The sequence below is a fragment of the Episyrphus balteatus genome, chromosome 1 (assembly GCF_945859705.1).
Source record: "Episyrphus balteatus chromosome 1, idEpiBalt1.1, whole genome shotgun sequence".
NCBI lineage: Eukaryota > Metazoa > Arthropoda > Insecta > Diptera > Syrphidae > Episyrphus > Episyrphus balteatus.
This window is the reverse complement of record NC_079134.1, coordinates 118,146,411-118,169,926: the sequence shown is the minus strand read 5'-3', so window position 1 is coordinate 118,169,926 and position 23,516 is coordinate 118,146,411. Positions and strand designations below refer to the sequence as shown.

General features: G+C 36.4%; 1 protein-coding gene across 1 annotated transcript; it reads left to right on the top strand.

Moving 5' to 3' along the window:
- Positions 1 to 8,005: 8,005 nt before the first annotated feature.
- LOC129920995 (obscurin-like) lies at positions 8,006 to 15,790 on the top strand. Its single transcript, XM_056002591.1, has 5 exons — positions 8,006 to 8,044; positions 8,213 to 8,282; positions 14,037 to 15,090; positions 15,150 to 15,255; positions 15,529 to 15,790. The coding sequence occupies exons 1-5, from the start codon at positions 8,021 to 8,023 to the stop codon at positions 15,667 to 15,669; spliced, it is 1,395 nt and encodes a 464-aa protein (XP_055858566.1). The 5' UTR covers positions 8,006 to 8,020; the 3' UTR covers positions 15,670 to 15,790.
- The last annotated feature ends 7,726 nt before the right edge of the window (positions 15,791 to 23,516 follow it).

Sequence of the window (23,516 nt, the reverse complement as noted above, 5' to 3'; positions counted from 1 at the left end):
TGAATATTAGGGGTAGATATTCATGAAAACTTGTAGACGTGGTAAAATGATAAATGTCGTAAATGAGCTGTTAAAATTTATATGGAAAACTACGAAAATATGGCACGTTGAGAACAACAGTGGCACTAAACAACAATGAACATTTTTGAGTTAGAACGCCATCTAGGTTTACATTTGAAAAAGTCGTAATTTTGATGCTTCGTCTAGTTTCCACACCAGGTTCGCTAATATCGCCTGTATTTCAAAATTAAATTTTTTGTTATGTGCGATATGATAAAAAAATTATGTTTGATAAAGTTTACCATCTTAATGTTGTAAATGTGGAAAACTTTTGGGGTTTAATTGAACGGTTAAGGTATAACTACAACGGCCACTTTTTGCAAAAAGTCAAAAAGCGAAAATTTTCAAACTCATTTTGTCATTTTGTGACAGTTTTTCCGACCACAAAATTGAAAATAATGATGCAGCTTATTTTTTGCCCTAAAAAACATTTTTTGTAGTTTTTTTTTTCCAAAACAAATAGCGCTAGAAAGAAATAAAAAAAATTTACTTTTGTAAATTTCCCATTTTTTTTCACTTTTTAGGCCATTAAGGCTTTAAATATTTGTACAACTGGCCCTTTATTTTTTTCTTTGTGAGTCGACTAAAAGTATAACTAATTTACAACAGCCACTTTTCGAAAAAAGTGAATATTGTAATGTTTTATTCCGGGTTCACAATAAAACTTATTTAATTTCCACTTATATTTCCGTTCAAATAAGAACACACTTTATTTCAACTCAATTTACTTTTATTATTCGCTCAAACAAACACACTTTTAAATCACTTTATTTACTACTAACAATTCGCAACACTTTATTTCACTTTGTACTGTACTCTTTCACTTTCAAGATTAAACTGTCTCCGGTCGGTGTCTACGCTGCCTTTTATACCGGAATCTCGAGACTCGAGAACGTCCTCGAAGGCTCTCGTCCCTGTCTCTCGAAACTTCCTTTCCAGGAAGGGCACTTCATACTTCCAGTCTAGTGGGATATTTTGAGATGTGTTCAGTGTGGGATATTTTGAGATGTGTTCAGTGAGATATTTTTAGATGTGTTCAGTGGGATATTTTTAGATGTGTTCAATGAGATATTTTTCTTAATTACTAAAGGTCCGTTCACATTTCTACCTTTGCAGGAGTAGGTAGTGTGTTCAGACTTTTATCTTAAAAGTAGTTCAGTAATTCATCGTTACATTGCCCCCCTCTTAGGATTGTTCGTCCCGAACAACTCCATTGCTTCTATCACCATTATAACGATGTAAACGGTCACAATGAACTACCTTAAGTTTGCCTCTTACCCCTCTTTGTATACGGTAAACCACGTCGTTAATTCTGGTTATTACTGTGTAAGGGCCTTCCCAGTTTTGTTGTAGCTTCGGTGATAGTCCCTTTTGTCGGTGGGGATTGTAAAACCACACAAGTTCTCCTTCTTGAAACCCTGTTGCTGTCGCTCGTGCGTCATATCTTGTTTTCATCCTGTCACTAGACGCTTTTATATTTGTCCTTGTCCGTTGGTGAATGTCAGCCAGTGTTCCTTTCAGGTTATCTACGTACTCATCTATTTCATGTGGCTCGTTTGGAACACTTCCAAATTTTATCTCACTTGGCAGACGTATTGTTGAGCCAAATAGGACTTCCGATGGTGTATGTCCAGTAGAACTATGTGTTGCACTTCTATAAGCCATCAAGAATAATGGAATATGTCGGTCCCAGTCTCGTTGATTATCATTGACTACTTTTGACAGGTGTTCCTTAAGTGTCCTGTTAAATCGCTCAACCATCCCATCAGATTGTGGATGAAGCGGTGTTGTTCGCGTCTTCTTGATGCCAAGGAGTGAGCAAACCTCTTGAAAAATCTTAGATTCGAAGTTCCTTCCTTGGTCGGAATGAAGTTCCATGGGTACTCCGAACCTGCTCACCCAATGAAAGACAATCTTATCCACAACTGTTTTGGTTTCCTGGTTTGGAATGGCAAATGCCTCAGGCCATTTGCTGAAGTAGTCCATCACTACAAGGATGTATCGATTTCCGTTGTTGGTTTCGGGAAAAGGACCTGCTACGTCTATTGCAATTCTCTCAAAAGGTGCACCCACATTGTACTGCTGCATCTTGCTTTGGATTTTTCTAGCTGGTCCTTTGCTAGCGGCACAAGTATCACATTTTCGGCACCACTTTTCAACGTCTTCTCTCATACGTAACCAGTAGAATTGCTGTCGTAGCTTTTCCAGCGTCTTGTTGATGCCTAAATGGCCCCCAGAAGTTCCACCGTGCATCTCTCGGAGAACATCATTTACCTTTGACTGAGGTACGACTAGCTGCATTACATAGGATTTACCATCTGCGGATTCCCACTTACGCCTGAGTAGCCCTTCTTGCACATGAAGTGAGTCCCATTGTGCCCAATATGCTTTTAGAGTGGGGCTTCGGTCGGAGATGTCGGCCCATTCTGGTTTCTCTTGATGTTCCTTCCATGCAAGGATGGGTTCGATGTCCGAATCTTCCTGTTGGGCCATTCTGAGTTCTTCATTACTCCAGCCGCAAATGGGATCAGCTCTCGTTCTTCTAACAGCGACAACTTCCTTTTCTTCTAGTCGTGTGCAATGTTTGCAGTCTTGCTTGCACGGGCGTCGAGATAATGCGTCTGCATTTGAATGCAGTTTTCCTCTTCGATGTTGAATCTGACATTGATACGTCTGAAGTATCTCGATCCATCTTGCTACTTGACCCTCTGGATTTTTGAAGTTCAAAAGCCAATTTAGTGCACCATGATCTGTGCGAAGAAGGAACTTCTGTCCATAGATGTACTTATGGAAGTGCTTTGTTGCCAATACCAGAGCTAGAAGTTCCCTTCTGGTCACGCAATAGTTTCTTTCTTGTTTCGAGAGTACCTTGCTGAAATAGGCAACGACCTTTTCTTCTCCGTCATGAACTTGCGATAAAACAGCACCAACTCCAACATTACTTGCATCTGCGTCAATGATGAATTGTTTGCCTGGAGTCGGATAGGCCAGCACAGGAGCTTCACATAACCGCAGCTTCAGTTCCTGAAAGCTTTTCTCACACTCACCTGACCATTTAAAGGGTTTACCCTTCTCCGTAAGTTGGTGCAAGCTTTTGGCGATTCTCGCAAAATCCTTCACAAATCGTCGATAGTACGTTGCCAGACCGAGGAAACTCCGAAGTTGATGCTTGTCCTGAGGGGTTGGCCAGTTCTTCACAGTGTCAACCTTTTCAGGATCAGTCTTCACTCCTTGGGATGAGATGATATGCCCCAAATATTTAACCTCGGTCTTGAAAAGTGCACATTTCTTTGGATTCAACTTAAGATGTGCTTCTCGTAGCCTTTGGAATACAGCCTTTAGGTTTTCACAATGGTCATCAAATGTTTTCCCGTAAACGATGACATCATCCAAATAGACTAGGCAAGATTTCCAGGTTAATCCATTTAAAACGCACTCCATTAAGCGCTCAAAAGTAGCTGGGGCATTGCATAGCCCAAACGGCATGACATTAAACTGCCACAGACCATTTCCTGTGGAGAAAGCCGTCTTCTCCCGATCTTCTGGATGGATTTCTACCTGCCAGTAGCCACTCTTCAAATCCAAAGTCGAAAACCATTGTGCTCCTTCCATTGCATCTAGAGTATCGCTGATTCTTGGCAGTGGGTAGCTGTCTTTCTTCGTCACATCATTCAGCCTGCGGTAGTCGACACAAAATCGAGTGCTTCCATCCTTCTTTTTGACGAGAACTACCGGTGATGCCCAAGGGCTTTTGGAATTTTCGATTAGCCCGTCTTTCTTCATTGTTGTTATCATTTCTTCAACTTCACCTTGTTTGGCCAACGGGAGACGTCTTGCTGGTTGACGAATCGGCCTAGCATCTCCTGTATCGATTCGATGCTGCACCAGTTGTGTCCGGCCGTATTGCCCGCTGGGTGAAGAGAAAATATCAGCATATTCGTGAAGAAGACTTCCCGCAACATTAAGCTGATGTTGACTCAAGTTGTCTGATTTGAGAATTTGTTTCTTTAGTTTCTCCGAGTTCATAGTCATCTGTGTATCCACCTCGTTGATCTTAGTTATTGCGGCCACAGATTCACATTGCCCAACAATTTCTCCTTTCTTAAGCTTGATTGGGTACGGTTTGATGTTAAGTATGCGTACAGGTACCATGTTGTTCTTTGGTGCCACAAGAGTCTTCCCGATGATGATGTTTTGGGAACTTTGTTTAACTTCTGGCTCAACCATGAGGTATCGATGGCTTCCAATATTCCCCTTTAGTTTCGTCCACACAAAAACTTCTGAAGAAGGAGGCAGGCACATGTCTTCTTTGATGACAGTTCTAATTGTTGTTGAATTTTCGTTGCCATAGACCATTGGGATCTCCACATTTCTGTATTTCAGGACTTGATTACCTATATCCAAAATGATTTCATGGTCCTTCATGAAGTCGATTCCAATGATGCACTCGTCACATATATCTGCCACCAAAAACACATGCGAAAACTCTAGTTCTGCCATACGGATCGTAAGACGAACTTCACCGTACACCCTTGCTGCTTCTCCTGTGGCTGTCTTCAGACGGTAGCTGTTGGTGTTATGTAGCCATGTCATCTTCACCAAGTCTCTTCGTACAATAGAGGCGGTGGCACCGGTGTCAATTGTAGCCACGTGTTGTTTGTTGTTTATGGTCGCCTCCACTGTCAGACTTTTGTTGTCTCGTTTACTCTGTGAGACTTGAATTGTGGTTCTGGGGCCATCGATACCAGAAACCAGCTTCTGCCCCTCGAAGTTGGTCCTTACTCGTTTCCCGAATGGGAAACAAGATGAGCATGAGTGTTAGTTGTATCGCTTACCTGTTGTTGGGCAATATTCCTGTTTCCACAGTGTTCGCAAGCAGTTCTTCTTGGTGGCAATCTGCACTGCCGCTGGAGATGTTCTGTCTTGTTACAGTTCCAGCATCGAGCAGCTCCGTCTCGCTGGTTTCTTTGGAACGCGAGTTTTTGACAAGAGCATTCCTCCACTGCAACTTCTCTTACCCGATGAACGCCTTGAGAAGCCTGTTCTGCTGCTTCCATAGTCAGTGCAAACGCTAATGCTTCAGGAAGGGAACGTTTTCCAGCTGTTCGAATTGCTCGCTGAAGATTTATATCAGATACAGCACGTACAAAGGCTTCTGTCGCAAACTGATTGATAATGTCGTCTCCTGCTGTCGGATATGCCAGATGAGCCAACCTTTCAATATCAGCTTGAAGTTGTTGCAGAGTTTCTCCTCTTTTCTGGACTCTTGTATTGAGTTGGACGCGGAAGACTTCCTGCATATGGCCATCTCCAAAGCGTTTTTCAATGACCTGGACAAGAGCGTTAAAGTTACCATTCTTTTCTGGTGGTAACGTTTGTAACAACTCAGCAGCAGGACCTCTAAGAGCAAGAGTCAGCGCTATACATTTGTCTTCGTCATCCCAGCCATTTGTTGTTGCAGCTGCCTCAAACTGTTTCTTGTAGATCGACCAAGAACTTTGTCCATCAAATGTTGGTGGATGCATTTCCTTCTTCTTTGGGTACTCACCAGAACTTTCTCGAATCTTAATTTTCCGAACCTTGTCAAGTTCCTCAGTAATACTTTGCATTTTAACTTCCATTTTTTCAAACTTGTCATCCACTTTCTCGAACTTTCCTTCTACTTTCTCGAGTTTTTCTTCAACTTTCTCGAACTTTTCTTGAGATTGCTTTTCAACGCATTTGATGGAAGCATCAATAGCAACGAACTTGTTCTCGATCGCGTCAAGCTTACCTTGGATGATGTTTTTCTGTTCATCTAATTTTTCGAGAAGATTCTGTTGTTCACTCTTTTGCTCGGTACGTTGTTTTTCCATTTGTTCGAGAACACTCTGTTGTTCACTCCTTTGCTCGGTACGTTGTTTTTCCATTTGTTCTCTCTGTTCCTTGCGTTGTGTCTCAATTTGTTCTTTCTGTTCTTCAAATTTTGCAAGGAGAACAGCCATCATGGATGACATATCGGAACTAGTACTTACTCGTTCTTCTATCATTTCAACCTCGAATTGAAATGTATCCAAATCTTCGTTTTTCTGGGTTAAATAATCCTGTAGACGAATAATGAGATCATTTTTCGATCCAGCAGTAGGAAGACTTCGCTTAGTCAATTCCGCCTTCAACTCAGTCAAACTTAACTGATTTAGTGTTTTACCCATTTTAACTTTTCAAAACGCGAGCACTTTTACTTATTTCAAAATGTTTTACACTTTGTTTATTGTTAAAACACACGCGCACTTTTTATTTTATTCGCGAAATTATCTGATTCGCACAAATAAATAAGTTTTATTCCACTTTTCTGACACCAATGTAATGTTTTATTCCGGGTTCACAATAAAACTTATTTAATTTCCACTTATATTTCCGTTCAAATAAGAACACACTTTATTTCAACTCAATTTACTTTTATTATTCGCTCAAACAAACACACTTTTAAATCACTTTATTTACTACTAACAATTCGCAACACTTTATTTCACTTTGTACTGTACTCTTTCACTTTCAAGATTAAACTGTCTCCGGTCGGTGTCTACGCTGCCTTTTATACCGGAATCTCGAGACTCGAGAACGTCCTCGAAGGCTCTCGTCCCTGTCTCTCGAAACTTCCTTTCCAGGAAGGGCACTTCATACTTCCAGTCTAGTGGGATATTTTGAGATGTGTTCAGTGTGGGATATTTTGAGATGTGTTCAGTGAGATATTTTTAGATGTGTTCAGTGGGATATTTTTAGATGTGTTCAATGAGATATTTTTCTTAATTACTAAAGGTCCGTTCACATTTCTACCTTTGCAGGAGTAGGTAGTGTGTTCAGACTTTTATCTTAAAAGTAGTTCAGTAATTCATCGTTACAATATTTTCAAACTTATTTTCTGACACTTTTTATGTCCGCAAAATTTAAAATAATGATGCCTTTAATTAAATTCCTTTTTTACACTTTTGCAACTTTAAAAGATTTGAATAAAGGCTTAACTACAACGGCCACTTTTTGCAAAAAATTAAAAAAGTGAAAATTTTCAAACGCATTTTCTGATAGTTTTTTCCACGGCAAAATTTAAAATAATGATGCAGAAAGTTTATTTTTTGGTTTTAAAAACAATTTTTGTAGTTTTTTTCTAAAAACAAATAACTTATGTAAATTTCCCACTTTTTCGCTTTTTAGGTCATTGTAGTTATGGCTTAAAAATGAATTTAATGAAATGAGAAAGCACAAAAGGCGCTAGTTTCGAAGATAAAAATTCATCTTGAAGTTTTTTTTTAAATGAATTTAAAACATAAAAATCTATAGAAAAGTATTCATTTTGGTTCAACGAAAAATTAATTTTTTATTTGAATTTTTTCCTAATATTTCATGTTTTTTCATCACGCTTAATTTTAGCAGCTTTTTCGTACTCTCGAGTCTCGATACTCTTATATCCTTCAGTGTACCAAACGTTTCATAACTACTCATCAAGAAACCAAAATCATTTTTTTAAGGAAGTTTTTCAAATGACTAGTTGATGACATATTTTTTTCTCGCCTTGGCATCTATTTAAACCCCCATTTTTGACGGAAAAATATCGAAAACCCCTTATTTGCTAAACTTTGAGTTTTACACAAAAAATTTTAGTTTTTTCTTTTCGATGGCGACAGTTAAAGTAATTCAAAAATACCTTTTAAAAAACTATGCAACCTTTTGTTCATAAAATTAATTTTTATAAAATTAAATTAAAAATAACTGCGGCAACCCTACAAAATTAAATTAACCATATGATTTTAAATACCGCTAAATCAAATTCAAAGGCGGCGTTGCATTATCAGTCTGAATTAATTACGCATCAACAATTGAAAAATGCGATGCTTTCGTTTTCATATTTCATTTTGCTTCCTGTTGGAAACGAAAAGGTATCCTAATTTGAAATACATTTCCAAAATTCTATAACAAATCATGAATGACCAAAGAGATCAACCATGTCGTAAGTTTTATATTTAAAAAAAAAAAATCACTATACAAAAACTACTGTATATTTCCTACTAAATTATAGTAGCATAGGTTTTCAAGCCATATTTGTATTACTTTCAAATTTTTATTTAAATTCTGTTAAAGCTCGCAAAATCCTAGGAATAAATAGTAAACTTTACAGATTTATAAGTTTATTCATACAACAACAACATCAATGGATCGCATGCGTTTTCCAACAATGAGTAATCAAGGTGAGCTTTTTTCTTATTTTTTATGAATTAAAAATTGGTATATAAAATAATGACAAAATAGATATTCCATCGGAGCTTTTCTATCACCAATTATACCAGCACCAAACACGGCTCTTCAATATGCACTCACTCCAAATATGCAATATGCAGCAATGCCAATGGAACAGTAGCTGCAGGTAATGCAAATGCCCAACAACAACAACAGAGTATAAATTCTCGTGAGCCTGGAAAGATGACTATTCAAATCGGTGTCAATCAGAACAATCCGATTAACATAAATTCCATGAATGACGTGGCGGCATCTATGGGGAAAATAAATCTTCAAGTTGAGCCAACGGAAACAGGAATAAAAGGTGAGTTTAATTTGGGAGCGGGTCAAAATTCTGGTTTATTAACGAAAATTCTGCTTTTTTCTATTTTGTCTTTCAAAATTCTGCCAGCACATTTTTGAACAAAAAAATTCTGCTAATTCTGTTTCCACTTACAGCTTATTAATGTACTTCAATTTTTGTATTTTCCTTACTGTTTGTTGTTTAATTGTCGCAAAAATATAGAATGACTTTCTTGTGGAATTTTCATTTGAATGAATCTTTTAAAAAACTGATTTTGATCATTTTTGCCTTCGTTTGGCCAAAAAAATTGATTTTTTTTAATCTTAGATCAATTTTCCAGATCTGGATTTTTCGGCAGATTTACCTCTCTTTAACTAACACCACTATGCATCATCATTGGCATCCATCTGTTTGATAAGTTTTTGTTTGATAATAATTTGCTTCAGTTTCAAAACAGAATTAAAATAGTCTTGAATCTAGCTCATCTAGTGGAGTAACTAAAGCAAATTGTTAGAGAACCCGGCCGAACAGCTCTGATTTTAATAATCTTTTTTTCAAACGTCGGTAACTAAAAATACTTTAAAGTCTATAGGTTAAAAATTGTGGATGTTGCTCTATTGTTCTTGAAAATTAAAATTAAATTTTTTTTTAAACAAAACCATCTTTGTTTTGCTAAAAATTTCATAAAATAAATGATACCAAAAGATTCTCTAGGTAATTTAAGGAAAAAAATATATGGGAGTAATATATATGCAATTTTCTCACAAACTGACTTCAAAAAAAAATATTTTGAACACAACGGCAACACCTAAAATATTTGCATAACTACATGTTTTTACAAAAATCATTTCTATCTGTAAAATTTAAATCCACTTAATTTAATCAAGGGGTTTTGAAAGAATGGTCCTCAATTCAGAATTTTGGAAAAAAACGTTATTAAAAAATTTTAAATGACTTCTTTTCAAACTTTTTCTTAGTAAAATATGAATTTATTTTTTTTTAGAAAAATCAAATTTTCGAAAACGGGACATTGAATTTTTTTGAAATTTTGTTTTTAGATGTTGATTAGTGATTTCTACAAAATGGCATACCAATTTTATTTTAAAACTTTTTTTCCAAAAAATTATTTATAAAAAATTAGTTTTTTAAAAAACGGCTCTAACGATTTTGAAAATTTTTTTTCTAAAAATGCACCTTAATATATCAATCAAAACTGCATACTTATTTTGTAGGGCGATTTGATTTTAGATTTTATTTAATTTTTTTAAAAACGAATTTTTTGTTTTTATTTTTTTTTTGTTTTTATATGTATGCCTACATTTCCCAAATGTCTGTATTAAAAGTCTTAAAAATTTAAGCAACTTGAACTCTAAGAGCAAGTTCTTACGACCCAGTCGTGCATTTTATTTAATTCTGGACTTCGTAGCAAAGGAATACATATTGCAACACCAGCTGTGTCAATTATTTAGCTTCAAATACTTAGGTGTCCATTTAGTTCAAATTTAGAATTTTCTGAAAACATCAATCTTATAGTAAAACAAATATAGGGGAAGTGGGGGCAAGACCGCCTATGGGGGCAAGACGGTTTTCGTACTATGTTGTATGAAAAAAAGTAAAATTGGCAACACTTGCAATATAAAATAGGTGCCCTTTGGTACGATCGATCACGTCTGTAAGTTTTAGCAATTTCAGTTAAGACCCCGAAGAGTTACGGTAAATTTGTGATTTTTCATCAAATTGTTATCGTTCATGTGAAAAGTCAGTTGTATTTTTGACGCTGAAATAATTAAAATTTTTAACTTTTCCTTTTTTTATAATAGAAAGTGAATATTAAAAAAGTATTTTCTGCGAAAGAAGGAGTCGTAAAGATAAATTTAAAAAAATTATACAGAATATCAAATATGATATGACTGGGGCAAGACCACCCATGGGCGAAATTGGAAGCTCTGGTAGCTTAAACAAAGAGAAAAAAAGAATTTCATCGTTAAATCTTCCAAAAAGCTAAGCAACAGGCGCCAAACAATACCTACTGTAATTGATGATTCTGATAAAAAGGACTTTGCAGATTGTATTTGTACCTTCTATCTGCAACTGTTTTCTTGATCCAATCCAAAGTATTGTTGGATTAAGTGCAATATGTGTACCAAATGGTACCAAAAAGTTTGTGCTGGAGTGAGAACTAATGAAAATATAGCATATGTAATTGTGTTTTTTGAAAATATAGCATAATTGTGTTAATATTACAAATAGGCTGCATTTAAAACAATAGAAACGATCTTTCTACCAACAAAATTTGATAGGGCGGTCTTACCCCCATGTGGGGGCAAGACGGTTTTTTGTTTGATGTTTTTTCAAAACGTATTATCTTTTGTTCAGTATTTTTTTATTTTTTTTATAATAATGAGAGTTTCTGCAAAAAACATTAAACTTAATGAATAAAAACTTTATTCTATTTAAAAGATGTTTTTTATTGTTTTTTAAGACAGTCAAACACTAAGTGGGCGGTCTTGCCCCCACTTCCCCTACTTAGCTCATGTATCATAAGATAGTAGATAGGCTTACTACTAAGTTCCTCAAAAATTGTTTCGATCAGATTGTATATCCTTATCATTGTTTTACTTACAGATTTAAACTCCTAATATCTTGACTTTGGACGTGGCTCACATATGAGCTCATCATCACGCAAAAAACGAATGAGAACATCGTTTAAACATCATCAACTTAGAACAATGAAATCCTTTTTTGCTTTTAATCATAATCCTGATGCAAAAGATTTAAAACAACTTTCTCAAAAAACTGGTTTACCCATTTTGCTCTTGCATTTTGCGCCATTTTGCTCTTGCATTTTGAAACCAAACCTAGTTAACAATAATTAAATTTTAATAAAATGTTCAATTATTTAATAAAAAATAAAATTTCACCTGAACTACTCTAAACCAGTTTTTTGAGAAAGTTGTTTTAAATCTTTTGCATCAGGATTATGATTAATAGCAAAAAAGGATTTCATTGTTCTAAGTTGATGATGTTTAAACGATGTTCTCATTCGTTTTTTGCGTGATGATGAGCTCATATGTGAGCCACGTCCAAAGTCAAGATATTAGGAGTTTAAATCTGTAAGTAAAACAATGATAAGGATATACAATCTGATCGAAACAATTTTTGAGGAACTTAGTAGGAAGCCTATCTACTATCTTATGATACATGAGCTAAGTAGGGGAAGTGGGGGCAAGACCGCCCACTTAGTGTTTGACTGTCTTAAAAAACAATAAAAAACATCTTTTAAATAGAATAAAGTTTTTATTCATTAAGTTTAATGTTTTTTGCAGAAACTCTCATTATTATAAAAAAAATAAAAAAATACTGAACAAAAGATAATACGTTTTGAAAAAACATCAAACAAAAAACCGTCTTGCCCCCACATGGGGGTAAGACCACCCTATCAAATTTTTTTTGGTAGAAAGACCGTTTCTATTGTTTTAAATGCAGCCTATTTGTAATATTAACACAATTATGCTATATTTTCAAAAAACACAATTACATATGCTATATTTTCATTAGTTCTCACTCCAGCACAAACTTTTTGGTACCATTTGGTACACATATTGCACTTAATCCAACAATACTTTGGATTGGATCAAGAAAACAGAAAATACTTTTTTAATATTCACTTTCTATTATAAAAAAAGGAAAAGTTAAAAATTTTAATTATTTCAGCGTCAAAAATACAACTGACTTTTCACATAAACAATTTGATGAAATATCACAAATTTACCGTAGCTCTTCGGGGTCTTAACTGAAATTGCTAAAACTTACAGACGTGATCGATCGTACCAAAGGGCACCTATTTTATATTGCAAGTGTTGCCAATTTTACTTTTTTTCATACAACATAGTACGAAAACCGTCTTGCCCCCATAGGCGGTCTTGCCCCCATAGGCGGTCTTGCCCCCACTTCCCCTATATTTGTTTTACTATAAGATTGATGTTTTCAGAAAATTCTAAATTTGAACTAAATGGACACTTAAGTATTTGAAGCTAAATAATTGACACAGCTGGTGTTGCAATATGTATTCCTTTGCTACGAAGTCCAGAATTAAATAAAATGCACGACTGGATCGCACGAACTTGCTCTTAGAGTTCAAGTTGCTTAAATTTTTAAGACTTTTAATACAGACAGTTGGGAAATGTAGGCATATAAAAACAAAAAAAAAATAAAAACAAAAAATTCGTTTTTAAAAAATTAAATAAAATGTAAAATCAAATCGCCCCACGAAGTAAGTATGCAGTTTTGATTGATATATTAAGGTGCATTTTTAGAAAAAAAATTTCAAAATCGTTAGAGCCGTTTTTTAAAAAACTAATTTTTTATAAATAATTTTTTGGAAAAAAAGTTTTAAAATAAAATTGGTATGCTATTTTGTAGAAATCACTAATCAACATCTAAAAACAAAATTTCAAAAAAATTCAATGTCCCGTTTTCGAAAATTTGATTTTTCTAAGAAAAATAAATTCATATTTTACTAAGAAAAAGTTTGAAAAGAAGTCATTTAAAATTTTTTAATAACGTTTTTTTTCCAAAATTCTGAGTTGAGGACCATTCTTTCAAAACCCCTTGATTAAATTAAGTGGATTTAAATTTTACAGATAGAAATGATTTTTGTAAAAACATGTAGTTATGCAAATATTTTAGGTGTTGCCGTTGTGTTCAAAATATTTTTTTTTAAGTCAGTTTGTGAGAAAATTGCATATATTACTCCCATATATTTTTTTCCTTAAATTACCTAGAGAATCTTTTGGTATCATTTATTTTATGAAATTTTTAGCAAAAAAAAATAGTTTTGTTTAAAAAAAAATTTAATTTTAATTTTCAAGAACAATAGAGCAACATCCACAATTTTTAACCTATAGACTTTAAAGTATTTTTAGTTACCGACGTTTGAAAAAAAGATTATCAAAATCAGAGCTGTTCGGCCGGGTTCTCTAACAATTTGCTTTAGTTACTCCACTCGATGAGCTAGATTTAAGACTATTTTAATTCTGTTTTGAAACTGAAGCAAATTATTATCAAACAAAAACTTATCAAACAGATGGATGCCAATGATGATGCATAGTAGAATTTTGAAAGACAAAATTAGAAAAAAGCAGAATTTTCGTTAATAAACCAGAATTTTGACCCGCTCCCAAATTAAACTCACCTTTAATTCCTGTTTCCGTTGGCTCAACTTGAAGATTTATTTTCCCAATAGACGTCATTCATGGAATTAATGTTAATCGGATTGTTCTGATTGACGCATTGGACACCGATTTGAATATTCATCTTTCCAGGCTCACGAGAATTTATACTCTGTTGTTGTTGTTGGGCATTTGCATTACCTTTTTTGTTTTCTTTTCTTTTCTTTTCTTTATTTTCTTCAAGAACTAAGACAAGCACGGTGCAAGTGAACAATGGACAACTGTAGCTGACAACATTGATCACGAATTTTATCTAGTTCATGGCCTGCAGCCCCATGAAAATTATCATTTCAGACTTGCTTCCAGAAACCAAATTGGATGGAGTCAAATGGGAATACCTACACACGTAAGAACATCGGGAGATGAGGCCCCCAAAATAACTATAACCAAATCTATGAAGCATCTGCAACAACTTACAGAAAGTGGCCATGAAATTGTTTCCGAAGAAAGAAAAGTCCACGTAGACTATCAACTGGAACGTGAATCCCTCAGTTGGATAACCGACTCTGACATAAGTGATAAATACAGCTTTATTTCCGAAATTCATCGAGGTAAATTCAGTACTGTTGTTAAGGGAATTCAAAAATCGACAAATGCCATGATTGTGGGTAAGATCTTCGAAGTCGATAAAAACAACGAAAATGCTATTCAAAACGAATTCGAACATTTGAGAACTCTTCGTCATGAAGGGATAGCTTCTCTATTTGCTGCATTCAGCCCTCCAAATCTACCAATTAAAATATTTATTATGGAGAAACTTCAGGGTGCTGATATTCTAAATTATTTCAGCAGTAGACACGAATACACAGAGCAAATGGTTGCAACTGTTATAACACAGCTTTTAGATGCATTACAATACCTTCACTGGAGAGGTTTTTGCCACCTTGACATTCAACCCGACAATATTGTCATGGCAACTGTGCGTTCAGTGCAGATTAAGCTCGTAGATTTCGGATCATCAAGGAAAATCTCAAAACTAGGTGGTACTGTTCCTGTTTGTGGACTTCTCGACTATCAATCTCCAGAAATGATAAATGAAGAATTTGTAATGCCTCAAAGCGATATTTTGTCGGTGGGAGTTTTAACTTACATCCTTTTATCTGGGTCGAGTCCGTTTAGAGGAAATGATGATACTGAAACCCGGCAGAATATTACATTTGTTCGTTATCGTTTTGAAAATTTGTATAGTGAAGTTACCCCAGAAGCGACACGGTTCATTATGTTCTTGTTTAAGCGAAACCCAAGGTATTTGATTTGAATAAAAGCCAGCTTAGAATAATTTGCAATAATTAATTTTTTTACAGCAAACGTCCTTACTCTGAGGAATGTCTTGAACACAGGTGGTTGGCTGCATCGGAATACATGAACAAGAAGCGTGAGAGATCTGTATTCTTTGGAAATAGACTAAAGGTAAAAGCGTTTTGTTATAAATATTTGCACTGTTCAATGGGATCCTTAAACACCCTACAAGTCCCAAAAATGTGCATTTGATAGGTCTTATTTGGCCTTAACCTTTTTTTTTTTTGTTTAATTTTACACATTTCATACTTCTTTTAAAGTCCAATAAATAAGAAAAACTTATATGTATATTTTTTCGGATTCTGAAAGTAATATTTTTCAAAATCGTTCTTTATTTTGAACTCTATCCTACGAAAAATTCTTTTTCTTATTTCCCTATTTTAGGAATTCTCTGATGCCTACCACGCTGAAAAAGATGCAGAGGCATCTTCTTCGGAAAACCTGGCTGCATTGGGTAGTGGACCCACAAAAAGACAACTTTTAAGATCTAATAGTATCCAAGATGAGTTGATGACAACCTTTTAAAACAGACTTATTTTCGTGCGTTTAATGAAAAAGCTGTTTTGATGTGCAAATCAAACAATGTAACGAAAAACTGTGAAAACAAAAAAATAAATGATTTTATTTTAACTTTTAATAATTATAATTGGCTCATAATTCTTTTTTTTTCTGAAAATCAAAATACATTATTTAATGTTCGACTTTTTTTAATTGCACATTCCTAAAATCAGGAATAAATACGAACTACTCAGTTCTGAACGCTCGCCACATCGAAAAAAACACATGAAACACCTACACCAGTATGTTCACCAGAATGTCTTATAAAATGATAACCTAACCGTTTTAGATAGGTATCCTAGTGTGTTCATTTGGGCGTATACTTACTATTTTTTTAAAAAACGTGATCGTCTTTGATTTGCTCTCCGCAACTGAATTGCTATTAGTCTCTGAGCCGACAGCAGATTTCTTGCGCGAGAGATAACTGATTTACATATATTAATAGAGCGATTACAAATACATATTGTCGGCCTCATAAGGAAACCTAGTAACTCCCAAAATTAAAAATTTTACTGGAGAGACAAAAGAGTAGAGAAACAAAATTTGAATTTAAGTCTATTTAGAAAAAAGGTGGAGTTACGAGGTTTCCTTATGAGACCGACGATATGTAAGTCGGCTTGTATCGGTGCTGATTCTAAGAAAAAGTTCAATAACACTGCAGTTTTTTAAAAGATTATGGAACCAAAAACAATGTCATCAGCGTAGGTATCAGCCATTTCAGGCTTATCCATTCTTTACCGGACACCCTGTTTAAGATTAAGATTAAGATTAGGGTGAGAGGTGGGAATAATTCGCCTTATCACTGCGGCCTCTGATGGGCCTATTGTGATGTCCTCTTTTTAGAGTTCACGTAGAAATCCTGAGTTTAGAAAACTTAGTATGTTTTTGGGTGAACTAGCGGCAATGTTTTCCGCTTCGAGATAATACCCTCCGAGGTGACGTCGACGTGTATTGATTAAGCAATTACAGTGACACAATATGTGTTCTGCTGTTTCTTCGTCTTCGTTACACATTCTGCAGGTATCGTCTTGTGTGATGCCCATGGTCTTGAGATGTTTTTTTACTGAGCAGTGTCCAGTAAGGAAGCCTGTGGTTATGCGAATCTGACTCCTGGTGAGTGTGAGGAGTTGTTTCGTTCTGGCGTGGGAGATGTTTGGTATAAATTTTTTGGCTTGTCTGTTACCTTCCGTATGCGTCCAGTAATGATTAGCCATATCTCTTAGCCATTTATTAATGTAATGTTTTGCAGTGCTTGTTGGTATGCCACAGAATGGTCTTGGCATCATGAATGTAGATGCGGAACCTTTTCTGGCTAGTGTGTCTGCTATTTCATTCCCAACGTGACCGCTGTGACCAGGTATCCAAATGAGTTGAACTCTGTTTGTACTGGCAAGCTGGTGTAGAAGTTGTATACAGTCCCATACCAGCTTTGAGGTGACTTCATTGCTCCTAAGAGCTTGGAGTGCCGCCTTGCTGTCAGAGAGAATATAAATTTTTTTGTTTATTACAGCTCTGTTTAAGTTTTCTCTGAGGCAGAGTTCAATTGCGAATATCTCTGCTTGGAATACGGAATTGAAGCTGTCCATGCTCTGGTGCAGATAAGTTTTGGTGTTCATTCCGAATACTCCGGCCCCAACACCTTCATTTGTTTTGGAGCCATCTGTGTACCATACATGAGACTCGCTATTGAAGATGGGTCTGTTCTGTTCCCATTCATGTCGTGAGGGGAATGTGACCTTATAGTTTTGGGTGAAGTTATATCTTGGGAGACAATTGTCTACTAGACATATTTTAAGTAATTCTTCCCTATTTAATTCAGTGAGAATATCAGAGTGGATTATCTTGGAATTAGAGTTATCTTCTGCGATGAGCCTGTAGCCGTTGACCATGGCTTCTTTCTTTAGTAGGAGATGGAGTGGTGGTAGATCTGTGATAACTTCTAACGCTGCTGTGGGGGCTGTTCTCATTGCTCCTGTAATATTTATACAAGCTAGTCTTTGTAGTTTATTGAGCTTGGCTTGTACTGTTTTTTGTTTTGTTTTATGCCACCAGACCGGTGCAGCGTATGTTATAATTGGTCTGGCAATGGCTGTATAGAGCCAGCGAGAGATTTTGGGGTTGGCACCCCAGTTTTTACCAGTTAGACATTTGCTGGTCCATAAGGCAGTCCTGGCTTTGTCAATGGTTTTCTGTATATGAGAGTTCCAGTTGAGTTTTTCGTCTAGGGTAATCCCTAGATATTTAACTTCCTTTGAGAATTCTATCGCTTCACCGAAAAGAGTAGGCTTTATAAGTTTGTGTTTATTTCTTTTTCTGGTGAAGGCGACTATGGTACTTTTTTTAGGGTTGACATTAAGTCCAACTTTTAGGCACCAGTTTGCGACTATATTGAGTGCTCTTTGTAGAAGATTCGAGATCGTGTCTTCGAATTTACCTTTAATGAGGATCACAATGTCGTCAGCATAGCCCTGAACATAAAATCCAGCATTGCTAAGTATGACAATCAGTTCATTAACTACAATGGACCACAGAAGTGGGGAGAGAACCCCGCCTTGAGGGCATCCTTTTGCAGCTGTGATTCTGATTTTGTCATTGCCCAATGTGGCATTAATTTTTCTGTGACTGAGCATATGTTGAATCCATCTGCATGTGGTAGGATCTACCCCTGTGCTGAGGATGCAGCGTTGTATTTGGGCATAATCAGTGTTATCGAAAGCACCCTCAATGTCTAGGAAGCAACCTATTGCAGTCTCTTTGTCGTTAAGGGATTTATCAATCCGCATTGTTAATTCCTGAAGAGCAAGCGTGGTTGATTTTCCTGGCTGGTAGGCATATTGGTTGTTGTGAAGAGGTGTTGTTTTCAATGGCCCGTCCCTGATATGCCTGTCTAGTATCTTTTCCATTGTTTTCAGGAAGAATGAGGTAAGACTAATTGGTCTGAAGGATTTAGCTTGGTCAGTTGGTCTTCGTCCTGATTTAGGAATGAATTTGACCGTTACTTCTTTCCAGCTTGTTGGTAAGTAACCCCATGCGTAGCTTGTTCTAAATATGTTTATTAGCATAGGTGTAATTAACTCATTTCCTTTCTGAAGGAGTGCTGGAAAGATTCCATCTTCTCCGGGAGATTTATATGGGTCGAAGGAATTTATTGCCCATTTTATATTTCCCTCATAGAACATATCCCTTGCTCTTTTCCAATCCTCTCTGTTTGGTCTGGTAAGCCTGAACTGGGGAGAAGGACTAGATAGATCTGAGGGTATGACTACAGAGTTTGGAAAGTGAGTGTCCGTAAGGATTTGTAACGTATCTGGACCATTTTCCGCACGCGTGCCATCCGTGTTTTTTAAGAGACCAATATGATTAGTGTGCTCTTTAGCGAGAATTCTGTGGATGCGAGCGCTGCTTTGTATATCAGATAGATCATTGCAGAACTTTTTCCATGATTCTCTTTTGGCTCTTCTAATCTCTGTATTGTAGTTGGTTAGAGAAGTGCGGTATGAGGTCCAGTCTCCATTGCGCTTGGCTTTGTTGAATAGTTTTCTGGTCAGCGTTCTTAGCTTTGAGAGCTTGGCATTCCACCATGGTGTTTTTCGTGTGCCTGATTTCGTTTTCTCTGGGCATGCGTTATGGTAGGCAGTAGTGATTGTTGCATTAAGACTGTTGCAGCTTATTTCTAGGCTGTCAATGTCTCTGATGCTGTTTGGACAGTTTCTGATCGTTTGCGAGATTTCTAGGCAGTAGTCGTCCCAGTTCGTCGCTCTCGGTTGTCTGTACGTTAAGGGGAGTTTTGATTCTATACATATATCAAAGCAAATTTGCCGGTGATCTGACATTGATGTTTCAGTCGAAACATGCCAGTTTTGTATAGCATTACCTATGAATGAAGTGGATAGGGTGAGATCAAGGACTTCTTCCCTGATTCTGTTCATGAAGGTAGGGCTATTCCCATAGTTTAAGATTTCAAGATTATTTTTAAAAATGAATTCTAGAAGGTACTCACCCCTTTTGTTTATGTTGGAGCTGCCCCATACAGTGTGATGGGCGTTAGCATCACAACTAATGATGATTTGCCGGCCTGTTCTGCCACAGTAGTCTATAAGATCCTGCAGTGGTGTGAAGCTTAGGTCGGCAGAATCCCCTGCCAGGTAGGCTGAGCAGATGACAGCTTCTGACCTACCCTCCGAGGTCTGCAGCTGGATGATAGCTGCTACCATGTCCTTGTTGGTGTACTGTGGAATAGGAATGGTTATTATAGATTTATTTATCATAATGCAAGCTCTAGGTCTACCTTCACTACTAGAATCATAAATTAGCTCACCTGATAGGCCTTTTATCTGGTCTTTCACTATGTAAGGTTCCTGGATAAAGGCTATATCAAGGTGTTCCTTATTGAATCTGTGGCTTAGTACTGCCGAGGCAGCCTTCGCATGCTGCAGATTAATTTGGATACACCTCAATCCCATGTTATTGTTGAGCAGGTTTACTGGCAGGAGCGCCAGTATCAGTTCCAGGTGCCGCGATAGAGTTATCCCCAGGGGTCTCGTCGGTCTGAGATAAGTCTTCAGACGTCTTAGACTTCCTGGGGTTGGCAACTTCTACCGTTGACCCACTGATTGTAGGAGCATCTGTTTTTGCTTCCTCTGTTGTTGCAAGGTCCTTAGAACTATCGCCCTTGTTGTTTCCTTGCGTGCCAGTGCCTTCCTGTCTTGAGTTTGCCTTGATCCTAATTTGGATCTGAGAGAAATTCAAGAACAGTTTGCACTTTGACTTCAGAATGGAGTCCTTGGATTTCTCATCGACAGAGAAAGTGACGTGATGACCGCCACTTTTTTCTTCGATGATCCTGAGGACTCTCCATCCTTTGGTGTTTAAATCGGTGTTTTGTTTTCCAAGCCGATTTAGAAAAATGTCTTTGGTGAGATTTTCATCTTCCGGGACATAAGTAACGCAAACGTGTTGCTTGGGTATATCGTTGCCCTGAGTGACACGTAGTTTTGCGTCCTTCCATGGCTTTATTTTTTCTGCCGTAGACATGAGCCATTTTTTGGTCTCTGTGTCGTGACAGGTAAACGAGAGCCATCCGTCTCTGTCCGAGACGGCTACAAACTTAATTGCTGGACAGTTTTTGTCTGCTTTGTCCATTTCTTCCAGAACGCTTTTTCTGACCAGTTTGGTTTCGCGCTCCGTAAGTGTTTGTAAAGGATGGAGAAAGTGCATAATCGCGACCTTACATTGGGCTGTGGCATCCCGATAGGAGCCCCCTGATGTGCTTGGTCGTGATTGATTACCTTCTTTTCCATGGTTGGATCCAGTTTTGGCGGCACTGCTGGGCTTGTCTTTGCTGGTATTAGGGCTGAATCTGGTCTTCTCGTGAGCACGATGCTTCTTCGAGGCTGCTCCTGCAGGGGAGTTGTCAGCTGACCGTTCCCTTTTGCCCTTGTTAGTTGGTTGCACCGATGTGCCAGCCTGCTTGTCTGCTAGTATTTTAGCATATCTAGCCTTTTCTCTGCGCCTGGCTTCTTCGGGCTCAATGCCGTCTCTTATCTGCGCAGCTATACGTCGCTTCTGAGCCCCAGTGAAATAATCTTTCTGCTGGGGCTTGTTGACGTGTTCGTTACCCTCAATCATAGAGCTTGGACCTTGTGGTGCCTGAGCATCTAGATTGCCCTTTGCATTGGGAACGGGCACGGCTCCTGTATATGGCGGTGGTTCGACGAAATCCACGTCCATATCAGTCCCTGGTGAGCGGAGTAGAGCTTCTTCATCTGACTCCGTTATTGCGTTGTCAACTAGTAAATGATTTTTGTTTTTGTTTTTATTTTGGTTTGTGTTTTTTTGTTTGTTTGTTTCCATTTGAATCCCACGAGTATGGCGAGAAATATAAGGTCAACTATCTACAGAGCTCCCATGTAGACGTAAGGCTAGTTACTATGCGAGGTCGCCCGGTATCGCATAGGGACAGTACGTTCGCGATGCACATGTTTTGTTCCCTGCACCATTCAGTCCTCGGCACGTATTCCAACTACCTTGACTTGGGAATTTTTGTTTGTGGAGGGTAAGGGAAGGTAAGTTGAGTAGGGAAATAGGAAAGAAGGGGGGAGGGGTAGAGGAGGGGAGGGGATGGCTGCATCTTAGCTTCGAATCTCCTCATAGGGAATGTTTTAGTCCCAAGAGTCATTGACCTCTACTAAGCCTCCGCACCGCGACAAGGTGTACAGCCCCGCCGAGGACACCCTGTTTAAATGCTTTTGAGAAGAATTCAGAACTGAAAAAAAAAAAACGTTTCTATGACAGGTACCGTTAAAAAAAACTTGAAAAACTCACTTAAAAAAAAACTCGTAAAAAGAATTTTACAGAATATTATATTTTTTTAAAATTATATTACAGATACCGTTAGGTAAGGTGTTGAAAAAACTAATTTCAAAAAATTCTCTGTACAATTTCCAAAAATTTCTACTAGTGGAGTAACTAAAGCTCAAAAAATGGAAAAATTAGGGAACCCGGCCGAACAGCTCTGATTTTTCAATCATCAGTAACTAAAAATACTTTAACCTCTAAAGCTTAAAAATTGCCGCTATTGCCGTGTTGATTTTTTAATGGGGCTACCATGTCACATTTCACTCTAAGGCCGTATGCGAATTGCGTTAAAATGTTGGTTAAAATTTGACGTTTGATTAAATTTTACCCAGCTGAGGAGCAGGGTAAAATTTGACACTAGTGGTTAAAATTTGACGTTTCTCAAGACAGAAAGATCAATATAGATTTGAAATTATTTTTGTTGTAATGCGTTGATATTTTAAGAAGTGTTAAAGTATTAATACAAAGTACTTCCTAAAATCAATCATCAAATTTTTTTTGTTCACCTCAATAGTGTCAAAAATTTTACACGGTGTTAACTATTTAACGCAATTCACACACGGCCTAAGTATTGCTTTATCGAAATAGTACGCCATATTTTTATTAAATGGCACCAATAGTTTTAAATTGTTAATGTTGAAAGATGGGCTTTTTTTGAAAATAAGTAAATTTGTGTAAAAACTACGAAATTCAGAAAAAATAATTTTTCTGGATAAACCAACGGGGTTTTATTTTTGGATTTTAGGAAAGTGCCTAAAACTAAGTATTAGATAGTTTTTTGTTTGAATTTTTGCATTTGTATATAAAAATAAATTATTTAATCTTATGTTCTTACTCCCTAAATATCTAAATAACTAAGTAAATAATGAATTTATTGAATTTTTAAAAAATACGTGTTTTATTATAGTTAAGATCCAGTCGATTGTGATTACAAGGTTACAAGGGGTTATTTGAAGATTTTTGGCAACAATAAACTTTCGTTTTCAAAAATTTTGCTTAAATTTCATAAATTAATTGATGCCAAAAGAGTGCAGGGAAAATCTTCCATCGTTTAAGCGATAAATACAATTTTCTGACAAATTGACTGCAAACACAAAAAAAATATTATTAGAGAAAATCAATTACATAGGTATGTATGTCAATACAAAATTTCAGTTTTTATCAAAAAAATCCAATTTAATTGAATAAATTTTTTAATTTTTGTTTCAAAACGGTAATATAATATATTATCTTTTCCTCTTCGAAATTTAACTAATAATATCGATTAAATAAAATTTTTTAACCATATTTATTACGAAAAAGTTTGAAAAAAGTCATTTAAAATTTTTTTTTTAATAACAATATTTTTCAAAATTCTGAGTCTGAAGAACATTTTTACTTGCGATATAGGTACTATAGGGCAAGTTTAGGATTCGTAAAAAAAATAGAACTCGAGATAAAAATTTTACATGACATTA

Excerpts from the sequence above, each read along its gene's own strand:
- LOC129920995 (XM_056002591.1), top strand. The coding sequence starts at position 8,021 with ATGACCAAAGAGATCAACCATGTC. Across the intron at positions 8,283-14,036 it reads TCCAACAATGAGTAATCAAG|ACAAGCACGGTGCAAGTGAA; the intron begins GTGAGCTTTTTT and ends TCAAGAACTAAG. Across the intron at positions 15,091-15,149 it reads TTGTTTAAGCGAAACCCAAG|CAAACGTCCTTACTCTGAGG; the intron begins GTATTTGATTTG and ends ATTTTTTTACAG.